The 22,209-nt window shown below is 46.5% G+C and overlaps 1 protein-coding gene across 10 annotated transcripts in view; it reads left to right on the plus strand.

Annotated features, from left to right (window-relative positions):
- The window catches only part of trip12 (thyroid hormone receptor interactor 12), a 62,302-nt gene that overhangs the window by 37,663 nt on the left and 2,430 nt on the right, over positions 1-22,209 (plus strand). For 9 of the 10 annotated variants that reach the window (XM_076282227.1, XM_076282237.1, XM_076282231.1 and 6 more), the window contains 34 exons: positions 159-254; positions 781-932; positions 1,995-2,030; positions 2,237-2,332; positions 4,078-4,170; positions 4,422-4,583; positions 4,894-4,962; positions 5,208-5,373; positions 5,819-5,939; positions 6,422-6,578; positions 6,914-7,067; positions 7,613-7,841; positions 8,700-8,818; positions 9,261-9,471; positions 9,816-9,916; positions 10,315-10,486; positions 10,947-11,088; positions 12,601-12,792; positions 13,869-14,020; positions 15,143-15,300; positions 15,380-15,453; positions 15,737-15,936; positions 16,139-16,266; positions 16,482-16,633; positions 17,174-17,316; positions 17,702-17,858; positions 18,275-18,373; positions 19,011-19,125; positions 19,334-19,488; positions 19,876-20,040; positions 20,704-20,868; positions 21,158-21,271; positions 21,390-21,484; positions 21,707-21,810. In XM_076282227.1, coding sequence (XP_076138342.1) covers positions 159-254; positions 781-932; positions 1,995-2,030; positions 2,237-2,332; positions 4,078-4,170; positions 4,422-4,583; positions 4,894-4,962; positions 5,208-5,373; positions 5,819-5,939; positions 6,422-6,578; positions 6,914-7,067; positions 7,613-7,841; positions 8,700-8,818; positions 9,261-9,471; positions 9,816-9,916; positions 10,315-10,486; positions 10,947-11,088; positions 12,601-12,792; positions 13,869-14,020; positions 15,143-15,300; positions 15,380-15,453; positions 15,737-15,936; positions 16,139-16,266; positions 16,482-16,633; positions 17,174-17,316; positions 17,702-17,858; positions 18,275-18,373; positions 19,011-19,125; positions 19,334-19,488; positions 19,876-20,040; positions 20,704-20,868; positions 21,158-21,271; positions 21,390-21,484; positions 21,707-21,810 — 4,644 coding nt within the window. The remainder of the gene's footprint in view (positions 1-158; positions 255-780; positions 933-1,994; positions 2,031-2,236; positions 2,333-4,077; positions 4,171-4,421; positions 4,584-4,893; positions 4,963-5,207; positions 5,374-5,818; positions 5,940-6,421; positions 6,579-6,913; positions 7,068-7,612; positions 7,842-8,699; positions 8,819-9,260; positions 9,472-9,815; positions 9,917-10,314; positions 10,487-10,946; positions 11,089-12,600; positions 12,793-13,868; positions 14,021-15,142; positions 15,301-15,379; positions 15,454-15,736; positions 15,937-16,138; positions 16,267-16,481; positions 16,634-17,173; positions 17,317-17,701; positions 17,859-18,274; positions 18,374-19,010; positions 19,126-19,333; positions 19,489-19,875; positions 20,041-20,703; positions 20,869-21,157; positions 21,272-21,389; positions 21,485-21,706; positions 21,811-22,209) is intronic. The other variant, XM_076282236.1, reaches the window with a different exon arrangement.

Raw genomic sequence — 22,209 nt, forward strand, 5'->3', positions numbered from 1 at the left:
ATGGTACTGTTGCCCTACAGTCTGTGTGTGTGTGTGATTGTCTAACCTGTGTGAATGATGATGATACTGTTGCCCTACAGTCTGTGTGTGTGGACGCGTCCATGGGCGTGGTATAGCTGTTGTATTGTGTTTGACTGGCTGTGGTGTTGGTGTTGCAGCCCTGCTGGAGGCCAGAGGTCTCCCCCCGCACCTGTTTGGACCACTGGGGCCGCGCATGTCTCAGCTCTTCCACAGGACCATAGGCAGCGGGGCCAGTAAGTATCTGCCAAGTCTGACGTCACAGTAAACCAGATGCCTTTGGCGTTATTCTCGGTCATATGTGTGTTTTCACTAGGGGGTGTGTATTGATCTGTTTGTGTGTGACTTTGTGAGTGAGTGTAGAGGGGTTTTATGTCCGGGCTTGCGCTTGTTTTTCTGCCCTTGAACCGCTTTTTTCTGACCCTACACACACACACACACACACACACACTCCTCCCTCACCCTCTGTCACTTGCTCTGTGGCTCCTCTCTTTCCTCATTGCCCGTCCTTACATTTCTCCATTTTTATATCTCCTGTTCTCTCACCTTTTGTCCCACTACCTTTCCACCCTCTCTCTTAACCTCCCCCTTCCATTTCTCTATCCCTCTTTCTTCAAATTAATATTGGTTTATTGGCATGACTGTTAAGATACAATTTTACCAAGGAACAATAAAATGGTTGTAATGTAACAACAAATGAACTTGTTCTCTCTCTCTCTCTCTCTCTCTCTCTCTCTCTCTCTCTCCCTCCCTCCCTCCCAGGCTCTAAGGCCCAGCAGCTGTTGCAAGGGCTCCAGGCCACAGGTGACGAGTCCCAGCAGCTCCAGGCTGCCATCGAGATGTGTCAGCTCCTGGTAATGGGCAACGAGGAGACGCTGGGAGGCTTCCCCGTCAAGACCGTTGTGCCCGCCCTGGTCAGTACCCTCCTCCACAGCTAGCAGTGGCACCCCCCCCCCCTCTCTCTCCCTCCTTCTTGCTTTCTGTCCCTCTCTCTGACTCTCTCCTTCTCTCTCTCTATTTCTCTCTCTCTCTCTCTATTTCTCTCATTATTTCTCTTTCTCTCTCCTCTCTCTCTTTCTCTCTCTCTCTCTCTCTCTCTCTCTCTCTCTCTCTATTTCTCTCTCATTATTTCTCTTTCTCTCTCCTTCACTCTCTCTCTCTCTCTCTCTCTATTTCTCTCTCTCTATTTCTCTCTCTCTATTTCTCTTTCTCTCTCCTTCTGTCTCTCTTTCTCTCTCATTATTTCTCTTTCTCTCGCCCTCACCCTCCTACGTTCTGTCCCTCTGTCTGACTCTCTCCTTCACGCTCGCTGTGTCTCTTGTTCTCTCAAACGGGGTTGGATGCGTTCCCAGTCGGCGCACTAATGGCAGCCAATCTACTTCCATGTTAATTTGGGTCGCTTAAATGTGTCAGGATCTGGCTGCTGAAGGAGACTGTAAGCTTGTGGAGGTTGCCTCGCTGTCTTGCCCCGCGCGAACACAGCCACTCTCTCCCTAAGGAGATGCCCCAGCTTTCTCTTAATGGAGCCTGTCACCCCCACAACTGTTAGCACTGTTTGGGAGGTGGAGGCGATTAGCCTTTAGGTAACTGCTCTAGGAGTCACCTGAATCAGACCAGCCAGCCCTGTGTTCAGCTAACGCTGTAATTATATCAAGCAGGCCGGATCTTTCATTTGACTTTGAAAACAATCGATATGACACTTTGATTCAATGTAGTTGTGTCCCTAATGTCCAAAAAAACACTAAATGTATTGAGACTCACTGGGTGGAGTATTGAGCTAAGACTCCTGTTGAAGCAGTATCAGCATGTCATGCCGACTTTCTTCAGGAGACATTAGTGTATGCCACTGATGACCGCCGTTTTTCTATCTGTGCTGAACTGCAGATGCATGCCCATTAACCTTTTAACCTGCTTGTTCAGTGTCTTGCTCTCCTCAGCAATACTCATCAGGTCTTTGTCCTTCTCTCCCTCCACAGATCCAGCTGTTACAGATGGAGCATAACTTTGACATCGTGAGTACCAGCAGTGTGTAGTGTGTGCACAGCGGGTTGTATGTCTTTAGGTTTATGCAGCTACTGCTGCATTTGAGAGAGCGTAAAAAATCTGAATGACCTCATGATGTGTAATAAGGTTCCAGTAAGCTTGTTATAGTCTGTAAAGAGTGGCCGACTGTGTGAATGAATGTGTGACCTGTGTGTGTGTGTGTGTTTGTGCACAGATGAACCATGCGTCCCGTGCCCTCACCTACATGATGGAGGCTCTGCCGCGCTCCTCGGCTGTGGTGGTGGACGCCATCCCTGTGTTCCTGGAGAAAGTACGCCCTCCGCCACATACACTTCTCCCAGACTCATTCTCACTGACACACCCTCAATGAAGCATTATTTAACCCATTTAGGCCTAAAACGCCTGGAAAAAATGCCTTTAAAACCTAAGGGCGATTTCAGAAAAAGTTTTTCTGGTTTTCTGGAAATTCAGCAATTGTGTCAACGCCTACTTAATGATTGATTTCTCAGCCTCTGTAGCAGATAGGAACAAAATTTAAAAAGTATTTGAGAGCTTATACCTGTGGCTTTGCTAAGAAATTGGGTTTATTAAGTTACACCTTCACAAAAATAAAACATGTAATGTGTCAGTGCAGGAACAGCACTATTTTATCAGAAACCAGTGCATTTTCTACAGCTTGTCATTCTGGTTGACATCTACTGCCTGGTTATATGTATTATTGGTATGTTCAGAAATTACTGATAGGCCTACACAAGCTGAAATAGTTTAAAAAAGTGTAACTGTGTTTATTATATTACAAAAACATAGGCAAATTGGGGCCACCACCACCTTGACACTTATCAGTAATAATGAATACTGTGTGATTATTCACAGTAGTGGTGATCCTAGTCTCTGCTCAACCCTCCATACACACACAAAATGATGGCTTGTCATGTTTCTATTTCATATTTTGAATTCATAAACTTTATATATTTTGTTAGTATTTTATGATCTGCATAATTACTTATAGCTAAAAATATTCAGTAATTTGAATACATATTGATTTTTAAACTATTGCACTTGTCTTTAATGACATTACAGTGGTGATATGTAGATCTAATTGAGTGCCTGTCACTTTGAGAAAAAACGTGAAGGTAATTAGCTTTCATTCTCAATTCCATAGCCTAGGTAGGTTACCGTGGCATTGTTTGTTGTCCCATTGACTTTTTCCTTGGTCATGTTTAACGGGCTATGTGCTTATATCTTAACTTACCCTACCATAACTTGGAGTTCGCTATTTCTGTTATTTTGATCCAATGAGTGAGACCTAGAAAGTGCTCAAAATAAAACTTTACGGTATTCTCTACGATAACGTTAGTGAAATGGATTTAATGTGAACGTGCACATAAAAAGACGCAGAGTGGCTACATAATTCAGCGCACGTTTTGCAGTGATGTTCCGCCTTTTAAAAGCAGGTGTAGCCTAATCCGAATCGGGGTTAAATCCATCAATTAGACAAACAGAATCAGTAGGGTACAAGTTTTGTAGCCTACCAGGGCTATGTCAAAAGCAGGCAACATTAGGGAGGGGAGAGCGCGTTCAAAGTCATCAGCAATAATGTCATCGAAGCCGAGAATCTCCTCAAAATCATACCTTCCGAAATCTCCTCGCTATCAAAGTCCTCCATGCTTGCTCGAAGAAATTTCAAAACAATGTCACGAGGAACATGACGACACTCCCTCGTGTGTATTCTGATGCATTTCATTGGCCCAGAGGCCGACAATTGGTGCAAAAAAAAACCTTATACGCGGAAATTGACGTATACGCTTTCCCGGCCTCAATGGTAGAATTACGCAACATCGCTCCCGGCTTTAATGGTAGAAATGCGCCAATGCTTTCCCGGCCTAAATGGGTTAAACACCTTTGGTATCAGTTTTTATCAGTTAATTAATGCATGCTTACATAAAGAGTGAAGCAATAGACATATCTGTCTACTTTTAAAGACTTGGTGAAGTGTGTGTTTGTGTGTGTGTTCTCGCTGTGTGTGTGCTCACTCAACCTGTCTCCTGTCTGCAGCTTCAGGTGATCCAGTTCATTGATGTGGCTGAGCAGGCTCTGACTGCACTGGAGATGTTGTCAAGGCGACACAGCAAAGCAATCCTCCAGGCTGTAAGTGGCCGTCTGATCAGATCCTGTAATGATTTAATCAACTTAAGAGCCTCTGCTCTCTCTGTCCCACTGACCTTTAACCCCTGTGTGTGTGTGAAGATTTTGTAGGTAATTTATTACATGAATTAACAGCAATGACTTATGTAAATTTGTCCGCTTAATGTCATTCTTTTTATCGTTCTTTCCATCATCTCTCCCTCTGCCGTGTTCTCTCCCCCTCTCTATCTATCCCTCTCTCCTTATGTGTGTAGGGTGGTTTGGCAGACTGTCTGCTGTATCTGGAGTTCTTCAGTATAAATGCACAGAGGAATGCTCTGGCCATAGCGGCTAACTGCTGCCAGAGCATCACCCCTGACGAGTTCCACTTTGTGGCCGACTCGCTGCCCCTGCTCACGCAGAGACTCACACACCAGGTAACACGCATATGTACACACACTCTCTTGTCTTTTGAGCTAGACATTACAACAAATACACATACAGATACACACACACACACACACACACACAAGTGATGCTCAAAACATGTTCTCTTATACCTCATGTACAATGAGTCCACCATGACTCATATACTCATACATACAAACGTACACACAAAGTGGCACTGTAATACAATCATACACACCTTGACCTCTAGATTTTTTTTTAAACATGCACATGCACAGATGTGCTTACTGTGCTGTCAGTCCCCTGAAGTGACCATATCTCCTCTCGCCTCTCCCTCAGGATAAGAAATCCGTAGAAAGCACTTGTCTTTGTTTTGCCCGGCTGGTGGACAACTTTCAGCATGAAGAGGTAAGGGCAGCATCTTAGGCCTGTCTGTGTTGGTGTTTGTTAGCACGGATGCAATATGTTGCGAAGGGTTTTTGTTTGTCTTGTTTTGATGTATTGGTTGATTCATTGATGGAACCATTAATCAAGAAAGTGCATGTAAAGTTACAAACCAAGTTATATACCCAAATGCCTATTTAAAACACATTGAAGAATGTTTGCTATGCATATATAACCTGACCTTTGACCTGTATGGACCCCATTTTCAGAACCTGCTGCAGCAGGTAGCTTCCCGTGACCTGCTGACCAACGTGCAGCAGCTGCTGGTGCTGACGCCGCCGGTGCTGAGCTCGGGCATGTTCATCATGGTGGTCCGCATGTTCTCCCTCATGTGCTCCAACTGCCCCAGCCTCGCCGTTCAGCTCATGAAGCAGAGTGAGTCTGGTGTACTCACATACTGTATATATATACACACACACACACACACACACACACACACACACACACATTCAGTGAGAGGGAGGTGCTGAGCTTGGCATATTCATCATGTTGGTGCACATGTTCCTCCTTATGATTTAACTGCCACCTCTCGGTGCAGCTTACGAAGCATAATGAGTCATCACACACACACGCATACACCCCTTATCACATCTTACTCATCTTCTCACAAGCACCCACACACATCCTCGCTCTCCCCTCTGCGCTCTCCTTCACTCACATACATGCCTGTGGTCGCTCATAGCCCCTCTCACCAAGTGCTTAATGATCCACTACTCAAGGCCTCTCTATGTGACACAGAATTATCAGTAACATGTTTGTGTGTGTCTGTCCTGTGTGTAGATGAGGGCATCAATAACACGTGTGTGTGTCCTGTGTGTAGATATTGCGGAGACCCTTCGCTTCCTGCTGTGTGGAGCGTCCAATGGGACGTGCCTGGAGCAGCAGATTGACCTGGTGCCCAGGAGCCCTCAGGAGCTCTACGAGCTCACCTCACTCATATGGTACTTCCTGCCCCTGCCACACTCACTTCCTGTTTCCTTCCTCACAGCACTGTCAAGTGACACTGAGCCACCTCTACAATGTCGGGGGTGTAGAGTTGACCTTGTCAAAACTGGGAGACTTTTGCTGGCCTTAAATGTGTGGTGAAGATTAATTACATCTTTGTTACACATTTCTGCATCTCTGGTACACAGAGCTATTCTAGGAACCCATCTTTGTTAATTGCTAAGATGAGTAGCACTGGTTTGAGATGGCCTTCCTCATCCCCAGTGTTTAATACTGGGCGGGGACTTAGTCTCTCCTGAAAGATATGAAAGAAAATACGCCCATGAATATGTTCCTATGGTACACCGCAGCCAGTTTAGGCTTTTCAAACTAAAACTAAACTAAAACTAAAACCTTTTCTGTCAAGACAAACACGACACATGCTAATGTGATGGGAGTTAGAATTTCGCTTCTGACCTCTGTGTCCTTGTGTGGGCAGTGAGCTGATGCCATGCCTGCCCAGAGAGGGCATCTTTGCTGTGGACGCCATGCTGAAGAAGGGCAGCGCCCAGACCACAGAGGGGGCCATCTGGCAGTGGAGGGACGACCGGGGCCTCTGGCACCCATACAACCGCATCGACAGCCGCATCATAGAGGTACAGGATACACACACACCACACACACCCTACACCCTACACCACAGTATTCTAAACCAGATGGGGCCTGTCTGTTTCATATTACACATTTTGGATAGTTTTAGCTCGTGTGCTAATTGTATTTCCTTCCCACCCTTATCCTCCTTTGCCCTGTCTGTCATTCTGTTTTTTCTCATTCTGTTCTCTCATTCATTCATCTCTCCGTCCTTCCCTCACATTCCATCTTTTTACCTCTTTCTCCCTCCCTCTCCCTCCCCCTCTCTCCTGTCTCTTTCTCTCTCCCTCCCTCTCTCTCTCTCCCTCCCTCCCTCCCTCTCACTCTGGCCTCTATTCAGACGGCTCATCAGAATGGTGAGGATGAGATCAGCCTGACCACACTGGGTCGTGTTTACACCATCGACTTCAACTCTATGCAGCAGATCAACGAGGACACAGGCACTGCCCGGGGCATCCAGAGGAAGCCCAACCCGCTAGCCAACCCCAACTCTGGTAAGAGCACACGCACACCCACACATACCACAAACAACAGTAACAACAGCAACAGAGCAAAATTTTCAGAAACTTCACACACCCACACTTGCACTGGGTGCTTTGATCTTCAGGTAACCACTTAAAGCTCTAAGCAATGCAGGTTGGACTTCATACATTGCATTTTTCGCATTGTGTGAATCCCAGGCTGCCAGAAGACGAACTTACCTAACGTCACGTACCACAAGCAGCAGTAACAATAACGGTAGCAATAACAGACACATTTCCAGAAACCTGCAGGTTAGGAGTATGCAGACTGGTAGGCATGGACATTGGAACATCCATTAATGCCTAGCACAGAAGAAGCTGAGCTTGACATAGCATTATGAGCTTTACAAGGTTAAGAATTAGATACTTGAAGGGCAGGCTATCTGATAACATATTAACCTTTCCCCTGTGCTCAGTCACACTGGGCCACGCTGTCTGTTGTATGAAGACATGTTGACATCTAGACTCAGACCGGTTTCTCCCCCTTTTGTCTCCGCCATTCCGCTCGCCCCCTGCAGGCAGTCACCAGGAGGTGCGTCGTGAGGACGCGCGCGCTCAGCTGATGAAGGAGGACCCCGAGCTGGCCAAGTGCTTCATCAAGACGCTGTTCGGCGTGCTCTACGAGGTGTACAGCTCGTCGGCCGGCCCTGCCGTCAGACACAAGTGCCTTAGAGCCATCCTCCGCATCATCTACTTCGCCGACGCTGACCTGCTGAGGGACGTGCTGCGCAACCACGCTGTGTCCAGGTGAGCGTCACCACGCCAACGGAACTACAGGCACGGACACACAGGGAGGGAGGGAGGAAGGACGGGAGGGAAGAGAGGAGCAGGACTGTGTTTGGATGGGTCTAGTGTTTGTATTGGGGTACTGTTGGGAAACGTGAACCTGGCCCTGGGGGTAATAGTACAGCATTAGTAGTCAATATGAATTTGTTTTTATCTGTCACTTTAAGTGAGACAAAGGCTCATGTCTCATGTAAGGATCATGTCAATTGTTGAGGCGTCCAGCTCTCTGATTTGGTGTTCTAAATAGACAATACCCAAAAGAAGGAAAGGTAGACCTACAGTAAAGCACAACAGTGGAAATGCAAGGCAGAGTGGCAGTAGCTTCACTGGAACAGGGGAGGGGAGCGCTACGTGCTCAGCAGCAGTCTGGGAAATGGAAATGCAAGGAACTGCTAGTAAGCCATTGACAATTTTTTTTTTTAAGTATATTTATTTGCCCATTTTGCCTTTTATTCAGATAGGACAGTAAAGAGTGACAGGGAGCGAGAGGGAGAAAGGTTGGGGTCGGGAAATGACCACTGGTCAGACTGTAACCAGAGTCCCTGTGGGCACTTAGACCCAAATGTGGTGCAGACACTGCAGCTGCTTGTCCCACAGCACCCCCTCAGCCATTGAGAATTAAGGTCACAGTTGAGGGGAACGGAAAGATTTCATGATTTGTAAAGCATGGTTTGTAAATGAGCTATGAAGAAGGTTCATGAGGAATTGAAATTGGATGGAAACAAATGTGGCCGGTGAAAGTAAGCAGTTGAGGGGATTTTACTCTAATGTTGACTTGTATGTGGGAATGACATGGTGTGTGTGTGCCTGTGTGTCCAGTCACATCGCCTCAATGCTGTCGAGTCAGGACCTGAAGATTGTAGTGGGCTCCTTGCAGATGGCAGAGATCCTCATGCAGAAACTTCCAGATGTCTTCAGTGTCTACTTCAGAAGAGAAGGTAAAGAGCCTCTTGCGTATGCTTGCTTTCATTCTCCCTCTCTCCTCTTGTCTGTTTTTTTCCCCTCTTGTTGAAACACACACACGCACGCACGCGCGCACACACACACACAGAAACAATGCAGGTTATTTGTTAATGCAAGGCCGTTTAAATGTCCATAGAGAAAACAGATGGCAGATCTAATAAAAGCAGATGCATTCAGATCAGTTAGTTATTTGATTTTATTGTGGACTTTGGCATTTCAAATGAATCTCTGAATCCAAGTGGTTCTGGTAAAGTGCTCCCATCTTCCACTGCCACTGCCACTGGGAAAGATTGTTATTAGCACAGAGAGGTGGTCTAAGCATGAAATGTATCCTTTCTCTGTCTCTTTTCATTCATCAAATCATCTCTTCTTTTTCTCCTCTCTCTCGCTCTATATCTCTATCACTCTCTCTCTCAGGAGTGATGCACCAGGTAAAGAACCTGGCTGAGTCAGAGGCGTTTCTTAGCAACCCCCCCAGGGCCTGCTCCAGTACCCCTCCCAGCCTGTGCACCACCACCATCACCACGACGACCAGCAGCACCAGTAGCAACGCGCAGCCGCCCGCCGACTTGGGCTCCCCCAGCTTCCAGCACAGCATGGACGACTCACTGGACCTCAGCCCACAGGGGTACGAACACACACACACACACAGAAGCTCAAATAAACATACATACACACTCACAAAAGCTCACATATGCAGACACACAGGAGCTCACGTGTGCGTGTGCGTGTGCGTGCGTGTGTGTGTGTGTGTGTGTGTGTGTGTGTGTGTGTGTGTGTGTGTGTGTGTGTGTTCACGTGCACATACACACACGGAATCACATACACATACATGTACGTACTAGTTTAAGATGGATCTAGTGTGGACATAAACCCCATTAGTGATGATGCACATGTACTTCAGGACATACCTAGGCATGGTTTTGTTTACAAATAATCTCTAATCCATGTCACTGTTGTTCCCTCTGGTAGGCGGTTGAGTGACGTGCTGAAGAGGAAGCGACTCCCCAAGCGAGGCCCGAGGAGGCCCAAGTACTCTCCCCCCAGAGACGACGACAAAGTTGACAATCAGGGTAGGGACACCTCTGCTTACCTGTACACTGAATCCGCTATCTATCCATTCACAACCACCGTCTACCACATATAGAACAAGTTAAATTTACTCTTGGTCGACATAATTTGGCTGTTCAGGAGATGTAAGTGTGTTTTTCACTTCAACAGTTTGATTTTGTTTCCAAGACGATATTAATACTTGCGAGATTAAAACAGATTTCAGATCTTCAGATTTCAGATTTTCCAGATTTCCTTTGAAGAAAAGGTCCTGTAGTCTAGGACTAAGCTTAATCCATGTTCGGGGAACCCATCGTAAACATGTAAAAGTAACTTATAATTTCTCACTGTTGTCCCTACCTCTGCGCCCTCCCTCTCTCTCCTACATCCCTCTCTCCCTTCATCCCCCTTTCCTCCATAGCCAAGAGTCCAACCACCACTCAGTCACCCAAGTCGTCCTTCCTGGCCAACCTGAACCCCAAGACGTGGAAGTTGGGTGTCCAGACCAACAACTCCACCTCTGAGCCCTCTCGCACAGCAGGGGTCAGTGGCTTGGCCCGACCCCCTGCCAAGGACTCAGTCTCCAACAACAGGTGGGTCACCATATCAGAGAGGTTTGTCTAGGGTTTTATATATTGATCCATAAAGTCATTGATCAATAAAGTCTATCTATCTATCTATATCTATCTATCTATCTATCTATCTATCTATGTGACCTGAGTTCGCGATTTGTAGTAGGAAATTAGGAAATAAAATGGCATCGAATTGTATATGGTCATAGAAATATAGGAATGGAATAGCAATATAAGGCTAATTGTGTGGTAGCCCTTACATTGAACTTGTTTGAATTCATTTGGCAGTTGTCCTTCAGTTGTGCCCACATGGTGCATTTAGTCCTTGCGACTCACATTTCGTCTTACTGGTTAATGTTCATCAGAAGTGTCTCCAGCACATGTTGTACGCATGCAAGCTGCATATCTACATGACACAGCTGCAAGTTCTCTTGTTGTATTTCTCCACACCTACAGTAAGTGTTTCTTATGTGTTATGTAGGGATAAGATTAAGGCCTGGATCAAAGAGCAGGCCTGCAAGTTTGTGGAGCGCTACTTTAACTCTGAGAACGTGGACAGCACTAACCCTGCCCTGAATGTACTACAGAGACTCTGCACTGCCACAGAGCAGCTTAGCCTTCAGGTATGTACACACGCACACAAACGCACACGCAGGCAAGCTCATAGACTCACACACGTACATACACTGCAACAATGATCTCATTTAAAGTAAATTCATGTACTGCTCTGTGGAAATTCAATACATTTATGGTTTCTCAGGACACACTGTGAAAATGCTTGTTCTCGTGTGTGTGTGTGTGTGTGTTTGTGTGTGTGTGTGTGTGTGTGTGTGTGTGTGGAGAGTTGAGAACATTGCCTTGAGGTTACACACAGGACATGCAACTGAAGCATTCTGTTTGTGGAGTGTATGCTGCATCAATTACCTTCTGCTCTAATCTGTGCAACTGGTTACATTGGACATGGTGGCAAAAAATGGAAAATTTGAATTTGATTAGAATCGTTAAAAAGCCATTGGATCATAATTGTATGGTGGGTGTAGAACCTTGGTTTGTCCCTCAGACATCACACTGTGCTGCTGTAAAGAACTTGCCATGTTTTATGTATGAGATAAAGCTCGGCATGCAAGATTACACCTGAACATGACCTGGCACATTGCGTAGATTAAACATGACACAGCAGATAATGTGACACAGACACGGCACTCTGCCTGCCACACATGAGACTGACTCCGAGTGTGGACAATATCACAGTGTGAAGGGCAGTCATGGGGGTTTACACCATACCGTACCAAGATCCAGGTGGCAGTGTTACAGGGGGTGTTGTATAGTCCTTCACCTCATTGGTTCCTGTTTATGTAACCGTCAGTAAAGTTGTAGTTTGACAGTGAAGAGTAGACTCTCCTGCTCCTGGAAGTGTGGAATGGCAGGAAGTAAATTAACCCACAATAATTGGGATATTGAGGTGTTTTTCTCAGTAAAATTGAAATAATTCAAGTAATATGAAGTAGGAATTCCCCTTTTTGTTAATGTTTAACATACTGGGTACTCATTCATCTAACCCAATTTCTCTAAAATTACTGAAAAGGGTCCTGCTCCTTAACCTGACCCTAGCCAGATGAATTTCGCTCCGCCTAGCTCCACTCATCCATCTGGAACTGATCCATTGAAGTGTTGCTTCAGAAGGCTGGGCCTAATCAAAAAATGCTTGCATATGATTGAATAAGCCACTTGTCCGTCATCTATTGACGTGCTACTTCAACCACTCCCAACCCGTGACGCTAATAACAGTCTCACAGTCGCGTCTACGCTATGTCACATCTATGAAACTCCCGCCCTGCGTCCTGATTGGCTTAACCATAAAGTCGGTTGCAGAAATCACTCTCAATGGAAGAGGTCCCAGATGGATGTGAGTGAAGCTAGGCGCAGCTAAGCGGAACGAAATTCATCTGGCTAGGGTCAGGTTACCTGCCCCTATCCGTGACAACAATGTGACAAAGTAGTGTTTTCATCATAATCGTTTTCTCGGGGTATCGTCGGGTTGGCAACTTGCTGTATGAGTTGAGATACGAGAGCATAGATTTGTGTTTGTGGGGTATTTAGAGTTCTAAGTGGTGTTTGTGGTGTGTGCTTGGCAGGTGGATGAAGGTGTGGAGTGCCTTGTGGAGATCTCTGGCATCGTGTCAGAGTCGGACGTGTCGTCGTTTGAGATCCAGCACAGCGGCCTGGTCAAGCAGATGCTGCTCTACTTGACCTCCTGCGGCGAGCGCAACGCCGTCAATCGCGACCAGCGCATCAAGAGGTTCCTGCACATCTTCTGCGGATGCCCGGTGAGGACAAGAACGAACACACACACACACACACACACACACACACACACACACACACCTACAAATAGATCTACATGTGCCTCTTTCCATCACATATAATCAACACAGCCATGTGCATACATACATACCAGGTTTGTGCAAAATTCCAGAATTTCAATTGAGGTGGCAAACAGGAAGCAGAATTGCAATTCGAATTGTGCACAACCCTGATACATACATACAGTTAAGAACAAAATTATTCATACCCCTGGCAAATATTGATGTAATGTTTATTTTCTCTTGACCAATATGTTTGTTCTGACTGAAAATGACACTGCCACATGCCAAAAGGTTGTAAGATAATGTGGTAGAAACATGGAATCAAAAAAATAATCATTTTTCTTTTTTAACATTTTTATGAAAAATGGCATGTCCAAAATTATTCATACCCTTTTTAAATAATCAATGGAAACATCTTTATTTGCCATCAAAGCTCTCGAAATGGTTCTCAGAATACCTACCAAGCCTTTCCATGTCTCCACAATGATTGTAGACCGCACCTTTTTAGCAGCAATCTGGGTTTTGAGGCAGGAATGATCATTTGCCATCACTTTGGCATTGTGCTAACTTTTTTGACTGATTGTACAGTCAAAAAAGTACACCATTAACACCTCTGAATCCATTATCACATAATGCATGTTAACATGTATTTGCATATGGACACCTGACTACCACCCAATCATACTCTCACAGACATCACATTTATTCTGTTGGCTCGTACTTGCTCATCCAATACTGGGTGCTGTGATTGGGGACTTGCCACCATTGGGATTGGTGCCGTGCATACGTGCATGCATATGTTGACACCCGTCCCAATGCACGTGTGAATTATCCTGCAGTCACACAAACAGATTTACATTTGTATGCTGACCTGTAACAGGCTGTCTTTATAATTCCAACCCAAAAGCGTGCTCCATCATTGGTGCTCTGGCTGGTTGATAATGCCCTGATTGGTTGATCTCTCTCTCCCCGGTGTTGTGCGTAATGGCCTGATTTGTTGACCTCTGGGTCCCTGTGTCATGCTTGTGCTGTTGCAGATGCCAGGGCAGGAGTCTGTTGCCCGTTTGGACCCAGCAGAGAATCTGCCTCTCTTGGCACTAGTGCACAAGATGAACAACTGCCTCAGCCAGATGGAGCAGTTCCCCGTCAAGGTGCACGACTTCCCCTCCGGAAACGGCAACGGCAGCAGGTTTGTCAGCTCCCACACTCTTATCCTTTTCTCTTTCTCTCTCTCCCCCTCTCTCCTTCTCTCTCTCTCTCTCTCTCTCTCTCACTTTCCCCCTCTCTTCTTCTCTCTCTCTCCCCCTCTCTCCTTCTCTCTCTCTCTCTCTCTCTCTCTCTCTCTCTCTCGCTTTCCCCCTCTCTTCTTCCTCTTTCTCTCTCTCTCTCTCTCTGTCTCTCCCCCTCTCCCCCCCCTTCTCTCTCTCTGTCCATCTCCTGTCTGCCCTGGGCCCTTTACTGTAGGGTTTGCTCCCCAGCTGTCCATAGCTGTCTGTGCGGCTCCTCTTTCTTTCTTTTTTGCCTTCTGTTTCACTTGCTCATCACTTTCCTAGATATCGTCTCGTCTCGTCTCTGCCTTCATTTCTTATACTGACACGTGCACGCTCTCTCCCTCCTTCTCTCTCTCTGTCTCCATATCTCTTTAGGTCCTGACTCTTCACTCATATTCTTACCCCCTTCAAATCTCTCTCTTTCTCCCTCTCGCTTTCTCTCTTGTGCTCTTTCTCTTTCTTTCTTTCACTCTTTCTCTCTCTCACTCTCTCTTTGTCTCTGTCTTCATATTAATTCCTAAATCTCTTACTCCTACCCCCCCATCTCTCTCTTCCTCTCTCTTTCTCTCCCTCCCTCCCTCTCCCATTTTCCCCCACATCTACTCCAGTCTGCCCAGTGTCTACTCTCATCACCTATTTGTCTGTCTTGCTCCTATAAACTCAAGCTGATTTCAGCCTCTCCTTCCTCTCTCTGTCCATCTCTGTGCATGAGTGAGAGTGTTTATTTTCTCATCTTGAATGAGCTGTTTAGATCTTCCCTTCTTCTCACTCATTCCCTCTTTGTTTTTTCCCTTTTCCCATTTGGCGCCGTCTCTGAGCGTAGCAGCCAGGAATATATCTGTGTCATGACCCCCCCCCCCCCCCCCCAGTTTGTTAGGATGGGTGTGAGTGTGTTTGCTACCGAGTGTGTGGGCTGCCAAAATAGTGCCAGCGCTCGCTAGCTCCATTGTGTGCATGCCAGTACCAGCTGATGCTTCGGAGGGCCTCAATATGCCAGTGTTTTGACTGACGTGTGTGTGTGTGTCCGTGTCTGTCTACAGAGGTTCCCAGGCGCTGAAGTTTTTCAACACGCACCAGCTCAAGTGCCAGCTGCAAAGGCACCCGGACTGTACCAATGTCAAGCAGTGGAAGGGGGGCCCGGTCAAGATCGACCCCCTGGCGTTGGTGCAGGCCATTGAGAGATATCTCGTGGTCAGAGGTGCGTACACACAGCCATCAACCCTAAAGCATCCAGATGAACTTGAGCCCCATCCACTAACTTGTTTGTGTCTGCACAGGCTACGGACGAATCAGAGAGGAGGACGAAGACAGTGACGACGATGGATCGGATGATGAAATCGACGAATCACTGGTGAGCTGAGGGGTTTCTCTGCCATTTTTGTTGTGATGAGTGACCGCTTAGTCATGTGACTCTTGTACTCCGTAAGATAAGTAGTCCAAGTCTGCGAATTCTTGTAGCCAGCACAGGTAACCGTGGTCTGTCACTTGCTAATATATCCATCTGCACACACCTACAAGATAACAGCTGGAGATTTCCTGACCAGTGAATATAATGTTACGTGATGTTGGGTTGACTTGAGCTCAAACGGCGCCCTTGGCTTTTTCTCTGCCCCCCCCCCTACCCCCCGGCTCAGGCGGCCCAGTTCCTGAACTCGGGCAGCGTGCGCCACCGGTTGCAGTTCTACATGGGCGAAACGCTGCTGCCCTACAACATGACGGTGTACCAGGCGGTGCGGCAGTACAGCCTGCAGGCCGAGGAGGAGCGCGAGTCCACCGACGACGAGGCCAACCCGCTGGGCCGTGCCGGCATCTGGACCAAAACACACACCATCTGGTATGTGCACACACTCGCACATATATGCTCTTAACACACACACAATATGGCACACGCAAACACTTGTTAACACACACAGAAGCCATTTAGCTATGCATGGTCTCACACAATGTTTTAAATGCTGTATTAAGTGCATTGATTCACTCGTACATGCAGAGGCAAGCATAAAGAAGTCGTGTGTGTGTGTGTGTCTGTGTCTCAGGTATAAACCAGTGAGGGAGGATGAGGATGGCACTAAGGACACAGTGGGAGGCAAGAGAGGAAGAGCACAGACAGCTCCCACCAAAACCTCCCCCCGCAATGCCAAGAAGCAGGACGAGCTGTGGCACGGTACACACACACACACAAGCTATTGAATTTCATAAAGAATTTGTTACAGTGCCCTCTGGTGTGTGTAACAGGTATTGCACTGGTGTCAAGTCTGTTAGCCACATGTCCTGACTAAGCATATTTGTCCAGATTTTCTTCATTGCGGCCATTCTGATTTGAGAAACAAGGCAGCCGATAATTACAACTGACTCTGCCGTGTGTGTGTGTGTGAGTAGATGGTGTTTGTCCCAGCATCACCAACCCCTTGGAGTCATACCTCATATCGGATCCTCCAGAGAACATCACCTTCGATGACCCCTCCCTGGAGGTCATCCTGCTGCTCCGTGTCCTCCACTCTATCAGCCGATACTGGTTCTACCTTTACGATGTGAGTGGACACAGCACACACCCCAAATGCTTGTTCACAACACAGACCTTTAGTCGATACATACATGCATACATACACACACACATACCCACTCACTCACACACACACACACACAATCCACATACCCCAAATGCTTGCTCACACACTCTTTAAGTCATTAAGTCATTCATACATACATACACACACACACACACACACACACACACACACACAAAGGTCATGCTCTTACACTCCATCAGATGATACTGGTTCTACCTGTACAATATGCGCCTACAGACATGTGCACACAACCCCAAATGAGGTTTGAGCAAACCAATTCATGGGTTTCATCAGGTCCCTTTCCACAGGTGTATATAATCAAGCACCTAGATTATGAATGCAGACTGCATGGTGCTTGATTAATACACCTGTGTAAAGGGACCAGATGAAACCCATGAATAGCCTTCACTGTTATCAGTAATTATTCCTTGTTAATTCCTAAAAGTATGGCACCACTAATGATATCTTTCCTTCTGTGTGTGTGTGTGTGTGTGTGTGCAGAATGGTGTGTGTAAGGAGATGGTGGCCACTAGTGAGTTCATCAACAGCAAGCTGACGGCCAAAGCCAACCGCCAGCTGCAGGACCCGCTGGTCATCATGACCGGCAACATCCCCACATGGCTCACTGAACTCGGCAAAACCTGGTACGTGTGTGTGTGTGTGTGCGACTATCTCTTAGGTGGAGAGATTAATGGCTAACACAAACACAGTCTGGCCTCTCATACCAATCAAGACTTGGTGACGTGTGAAGTTGAATTGACTAACTACTTGCTTCCACTAAGTGTGTTTGGCTATGGGGGAGGTGTGACTCGTATCTGTGGGAGTTGTTGTGTGATGAATGGGAAATAACAAAAGATTGAATTAGTCAGTGGTCCGTTAGGTCTACAGGTACTCCGCAAGAGCATAATGGCAAACGTGTGTGAAGTCACTGACCCCACACACACGCACACTCTCTCATGCTAATGCTAAATAATGAGTCATTATAAATAAAGTCATGTTCATCTCCTCCTCTTCTCTCCTGTCCCACAGCCCGTTCTTCTTCCCGTTTGACACGCGGCAGATGCTGTTCTACGTGACTGCCTTCGACCGTGACCGCGCCATGCAGCGCCTGCTGGACACCAACCCCGAGATCAACCAGTCCGACTCCCAGGACAGCCGCGTCGCTCCGCGCCTTGACAGGAAGAAGGTACCGCCTCACTTCCTCTACTCTAATTACTATTTTCTTTCTCTCTCTCATACTCTCTCTTTTGTATTATTATTATATCCTTACTGCATGCCTGAATATAAAACAAAATAACGAAAACTAATTGAGCTAAAATCAGTAGCATTCACTAAGCAGATCAGTGCATACTAAGTAACACAATAGAAGCTTTTTTTTCTGTTGTATTTTTTTTCCTTTTCTGTTCTTTTTTCCCCTATAATGGGTATATGTATGTGCTGTGTGTTAATCGTTTCATGCTTGAGGAAGGGCAGTGGGGCCCGAAACGTTACATTACTTGTGGTGAATAAACCATTTCATCTATTGGAGCTCTTAGTGTGTGGATCTTCACTTGCGTTCATCATGAGTTGTTCTTTTGACATCTCTTTTTTTCCTCCCTCCAGCGGACGATAAACCGTGATGAGCTGTTGAAGCAGGCGGAGTCCCTGATGCAGGACCTGGGCAGCTCCAGAGCCATGCTGGAGATTCAGTACGAGAACGAGGTACGTTTGACCGCTGAGCTCCTCACACCTGTGGAGTGGTACTGGTCAGCTGGAGATGGAGGAATAAAGGAGAGTGCCTCCTCTAACCACCTCTAACAACCCAACACACGTAACATGCACTGTAGCACCCACCAACGTAATAAGAACCTGCATGTTTTCTGCACATTGTAAATGTAATAATCCTGCCAACGTAATAATTTCCCACCAATGTAATAACTGTTGGCCTACTGCCAACGTAATAAAGCAGTTTCCCACCAAGGTAATAATTGGAGTGGTATTTGTTCAGGTGGAGATGAAGGAATGCACCTTAACAACCTCTAACAACTAACAGCCCAACACACCTAGCATGCACTTCCTTTCTACTTCCTGTTTCTACTCTGTCTTTCTCTTAATTTCTTGTCATTTCTTTTCTCTTTTTCTTTTCTCATCTCGCACTATATCCTTTTCAGAACAATTTTATGTCCAACAATGCTATATTAACATTATAGTAAATATACAGTCTGTTGCCAAAGCTATTTGTTAAAGAGGGGAAAAACACAGCAGTTGGATGTAATGTAGGAATGTAAGCAGTAATGTGAATATGACATGAGGTCATTTAAACGGCAGCAGTAATATTGATTCTGTGTGTGTGTCTCAGGTGGGCACTGGTCTGGGCCCCACGCTGGAGTTCTATGCTCTGGTGTCCCAGGAGCTGCAGAGAGCTGACCTGGGCCTGTGGAGAGGAGAGGAGGTCACACTCAGCAACCCGAAAGGTAACACACACACACCAATCTCACAAAGCCACAAGGATGTGTGAAATATACATCCCACTCACCAACAGATACACACACACACACACACACACACACACACAAATACATATTTGTTCAGGTAGAAAAGAAATACCTGTTCATGATGCAGCTCCTCACCAGTTTGTCTCTTTTCTCTGGCCTCATCTCCCCGTCTCCGTCTGGCCTGCAGGGAGTCAGGAGAGCACCAAGTACATGTTCAGCTCCAGAGGGCTGTTTGCTGTGCCGTTCGGCCGCACCACCAAACCTGCTCACATCGCCAAGATCAAGATGAAGTTCCGCTTCCTGGGCAAGCTCATGGCCAAGGCCATCATGGACTTCAGACTGGTATAACCATCACATTTACTCTCTCTCTCTCTCTGTTTTTCTTTCTCTCTGAATGAAGCCTATCTTCCACCAGTATGTTTTAATGAAGTGAGATGGTTTCCTGTCCACAGCTCCTGTCTTCTGCTGGATCTATTCCATGCTCTAAAAGCACTTCTCATAAGTGTGTTTGTACTCCTCAAATGAAGGTCTAACCACAGTTATAGATCAGCCAAACTGTGGAGACAGACCCATTGCACCATGTCATTGAAATGTTTCATGTAATAGCACTGTGGTCTTTTTTCCATACTTGTCACACAAGCTCCTCAGCTTTCTTCAAATAGTAGTGTTTACTCGTTACGGTGTGTTTCTAATGTGTGTGTGTGTACGTGTGTGTGTGTACACTCATAGCTGGACCTACCGCTGGGTCTTCCCTTCTACAAGTGGATGCTGCGGCACGAGTCGTCCATCAGTTCCCACGACCTGGTCAACATCGATCCGAGCGTGGCCAAGTCCATACAGCACCTGGAGGACATCATCCGCCAGAAGAAGAGACTGGAACAGGACCGCTCCCATGTGAGGGTCTCTCTTTACTTTCCGGTTCCGGCGCTCTTTGCGGTTCCGGCGCCAACGAGAGTGGCAGCACGTCAAGTAGCTCTGTGTTCTTTAATTTCCCCTAGGGATCAATAAAGTATCTATCTATCTATCTATCTATCTATCTATCAATCTATCCCTCACATGCACACACAGACACACACACACACACTTACACTCATGCCACATTTCTATCCATTGAAGCTATTTCAGAATATTTCTTCATAACACGTAGAGACGTAAACACAATCTCCAGCCACAATAATAGCCCATAACTGTACCTTTGGTGAAATAAATCCGCACCTCTGGTTAGATGTAAAAATCTAAATAGAACCCCTACACATTTCCTGCATAGTCATTTCCAATATTGTGCTGCCATGTTTGTTTGTGTGTGTGTGTGTTTCCTACCATACTGCTTTTAATGCTGCCTGATCTAAATCTAGACATAATGGTAACTCAACATACTATTATAGCTTTCATGGTATGGTATGGTATGGTATATGGTACAGCATATACCATAACAGTATAATCATCTGTTAACATTTTTGTGACCACAAACTGGGTTTAACCTACAGAAAGCCCATTGTTGGATGGTTCATGGGCCTCAATTAAATGCTCCAATCTCTCTCCCCGTGTGACCTGTAGACAAGGGAGACTCTGCAGCAGGCGCTGGAGAGTCTGAACATGAACGGCTGCTCGGTGGAGGACCTGGGACTGGACTTCACCCTGCCCGGCTTCCCCAACATCGAGCTCAAGAAGGGGGGCAAGGACGTGCCTGTCACCATCCACAACCTGGAGGAGTACCTCAGGGTGAGAACCTGTCTGTTTTGCTCACGCATACGCGTACGTTCATTTTTCATGTGGGTGCCAGATTAGCATGATGGGCCGCTAGATATCTGTTAAAATGGGCCATTTTATTCCGCAGCCTAATTATAAGGGTTGTAAATGGGCTTTTTAAATAGCATCTGAGCATGTTTTTGACAGACCAAAGGTGCAAAGGACCAAAGGCTAACATCAGACAACAAGATATAAATACTCTGTTCATCCATTGTATGTCTTGAAGTCCCTTAACGCCCCTCCCTCTTGTTTGTGTCTGTAGTTGGTGGTGTATTGGACTCTAAACGAGGGCGTGTCACGGCAGTTTGAGTCGTTCAGGGAAGGCTTCGAGTCAGTCTTCCCTCTGCATCACCTGCAGTACTTCTACCCAGAGGAGGTCAGTGTTCTCTCTCTCTCTCTCTCTCTCTCTCTCTCTCTCTCTCTCTCTCTCTCTCTCTCTGCGTTCCTCCTTCTTTTTTGTTGCTCAGTAACGTCCCCTTTTCTCTCTCCTCCAGCTTGACCAGCTGCTCTGTGGCAGCAAGTCCGAGACCTGGGATGTGAAGACTCTTATGGAATGCTGTCGGCCAGACCATGGTTACACACACGACAGGTACACGACAGGCACACTTACAGTACAGCGATATTAAGTTGCTGGACATTTCTTTTAATGCCGGTAAACCGTAGTAACAGCTTCTCTCATGCAAAATGTAAACTTGCTTCATGCATTTTTAGACAAGTGTTCTAATACATACCGTGTATGGATGAGCATGGGACCCTATTACTTTAAATGAAGGTTATGTGACCATTTCTGTTTTTCTGTGTGTGTGTATAGCCGGGCAGTGCGGTTCCTGTTTGAGGTGCTCAGTAGCTTTGATGCGGAGCAGCAGAGACTCTTCCTGCAGTTCGTCACAGGAAGCCCCAGACTGCCCGTAGGAGGTCAGAACCGCTCTCCTCCCTTCTCTCTCTCCCTCTCTTGTCTGTCGGGCAGCCGTGGCTACTGGTTAGCGCTTCGGACTTGTAACCGGAGGGTTGCCGGTTCGAACACCGACCGGTAGGCCACGGCTGAAGTGTCATTGAGCAAGGCACCTAACCCCTCACTGCTCCCCGAGCGCCGCTGTTGTTGCAGGCAGCTCACTGCGCTGGGATTAGTGTGTGCTTCACCTCACTGTGTGTTCACTGTGTGCAGTGTGTTTCACTAATTCACGGATTGGGATAAATGCAGAGACCAAATTTCCCTCACGGGATCAAAAGAGTATACATACTTATACTGTCGATATTATTCTTCCCTTTCTTTTATTTGTTTATTTAAGTCATGGGTTCAAACTCACCTCATTT

This window comes from Alosa pseudoharengus, unplaced genomic scaffold (genome assembly GCF_046254945.1).
Source record: "Alosa pseudoharengus isolate Yale_2024_CS ecotype anadromous, Long Island Sound unplaced genomic scaffold, YU_APseudo_1.1 YU_APseudo_1.1_scf_13, whole genome shotgun sequence".
NCBI lineage: Eukaryota > Metazoa > Chordata > Actinopteri > Clupeiformes > Clupeidae > Alosa > Alosa pseudoharengus.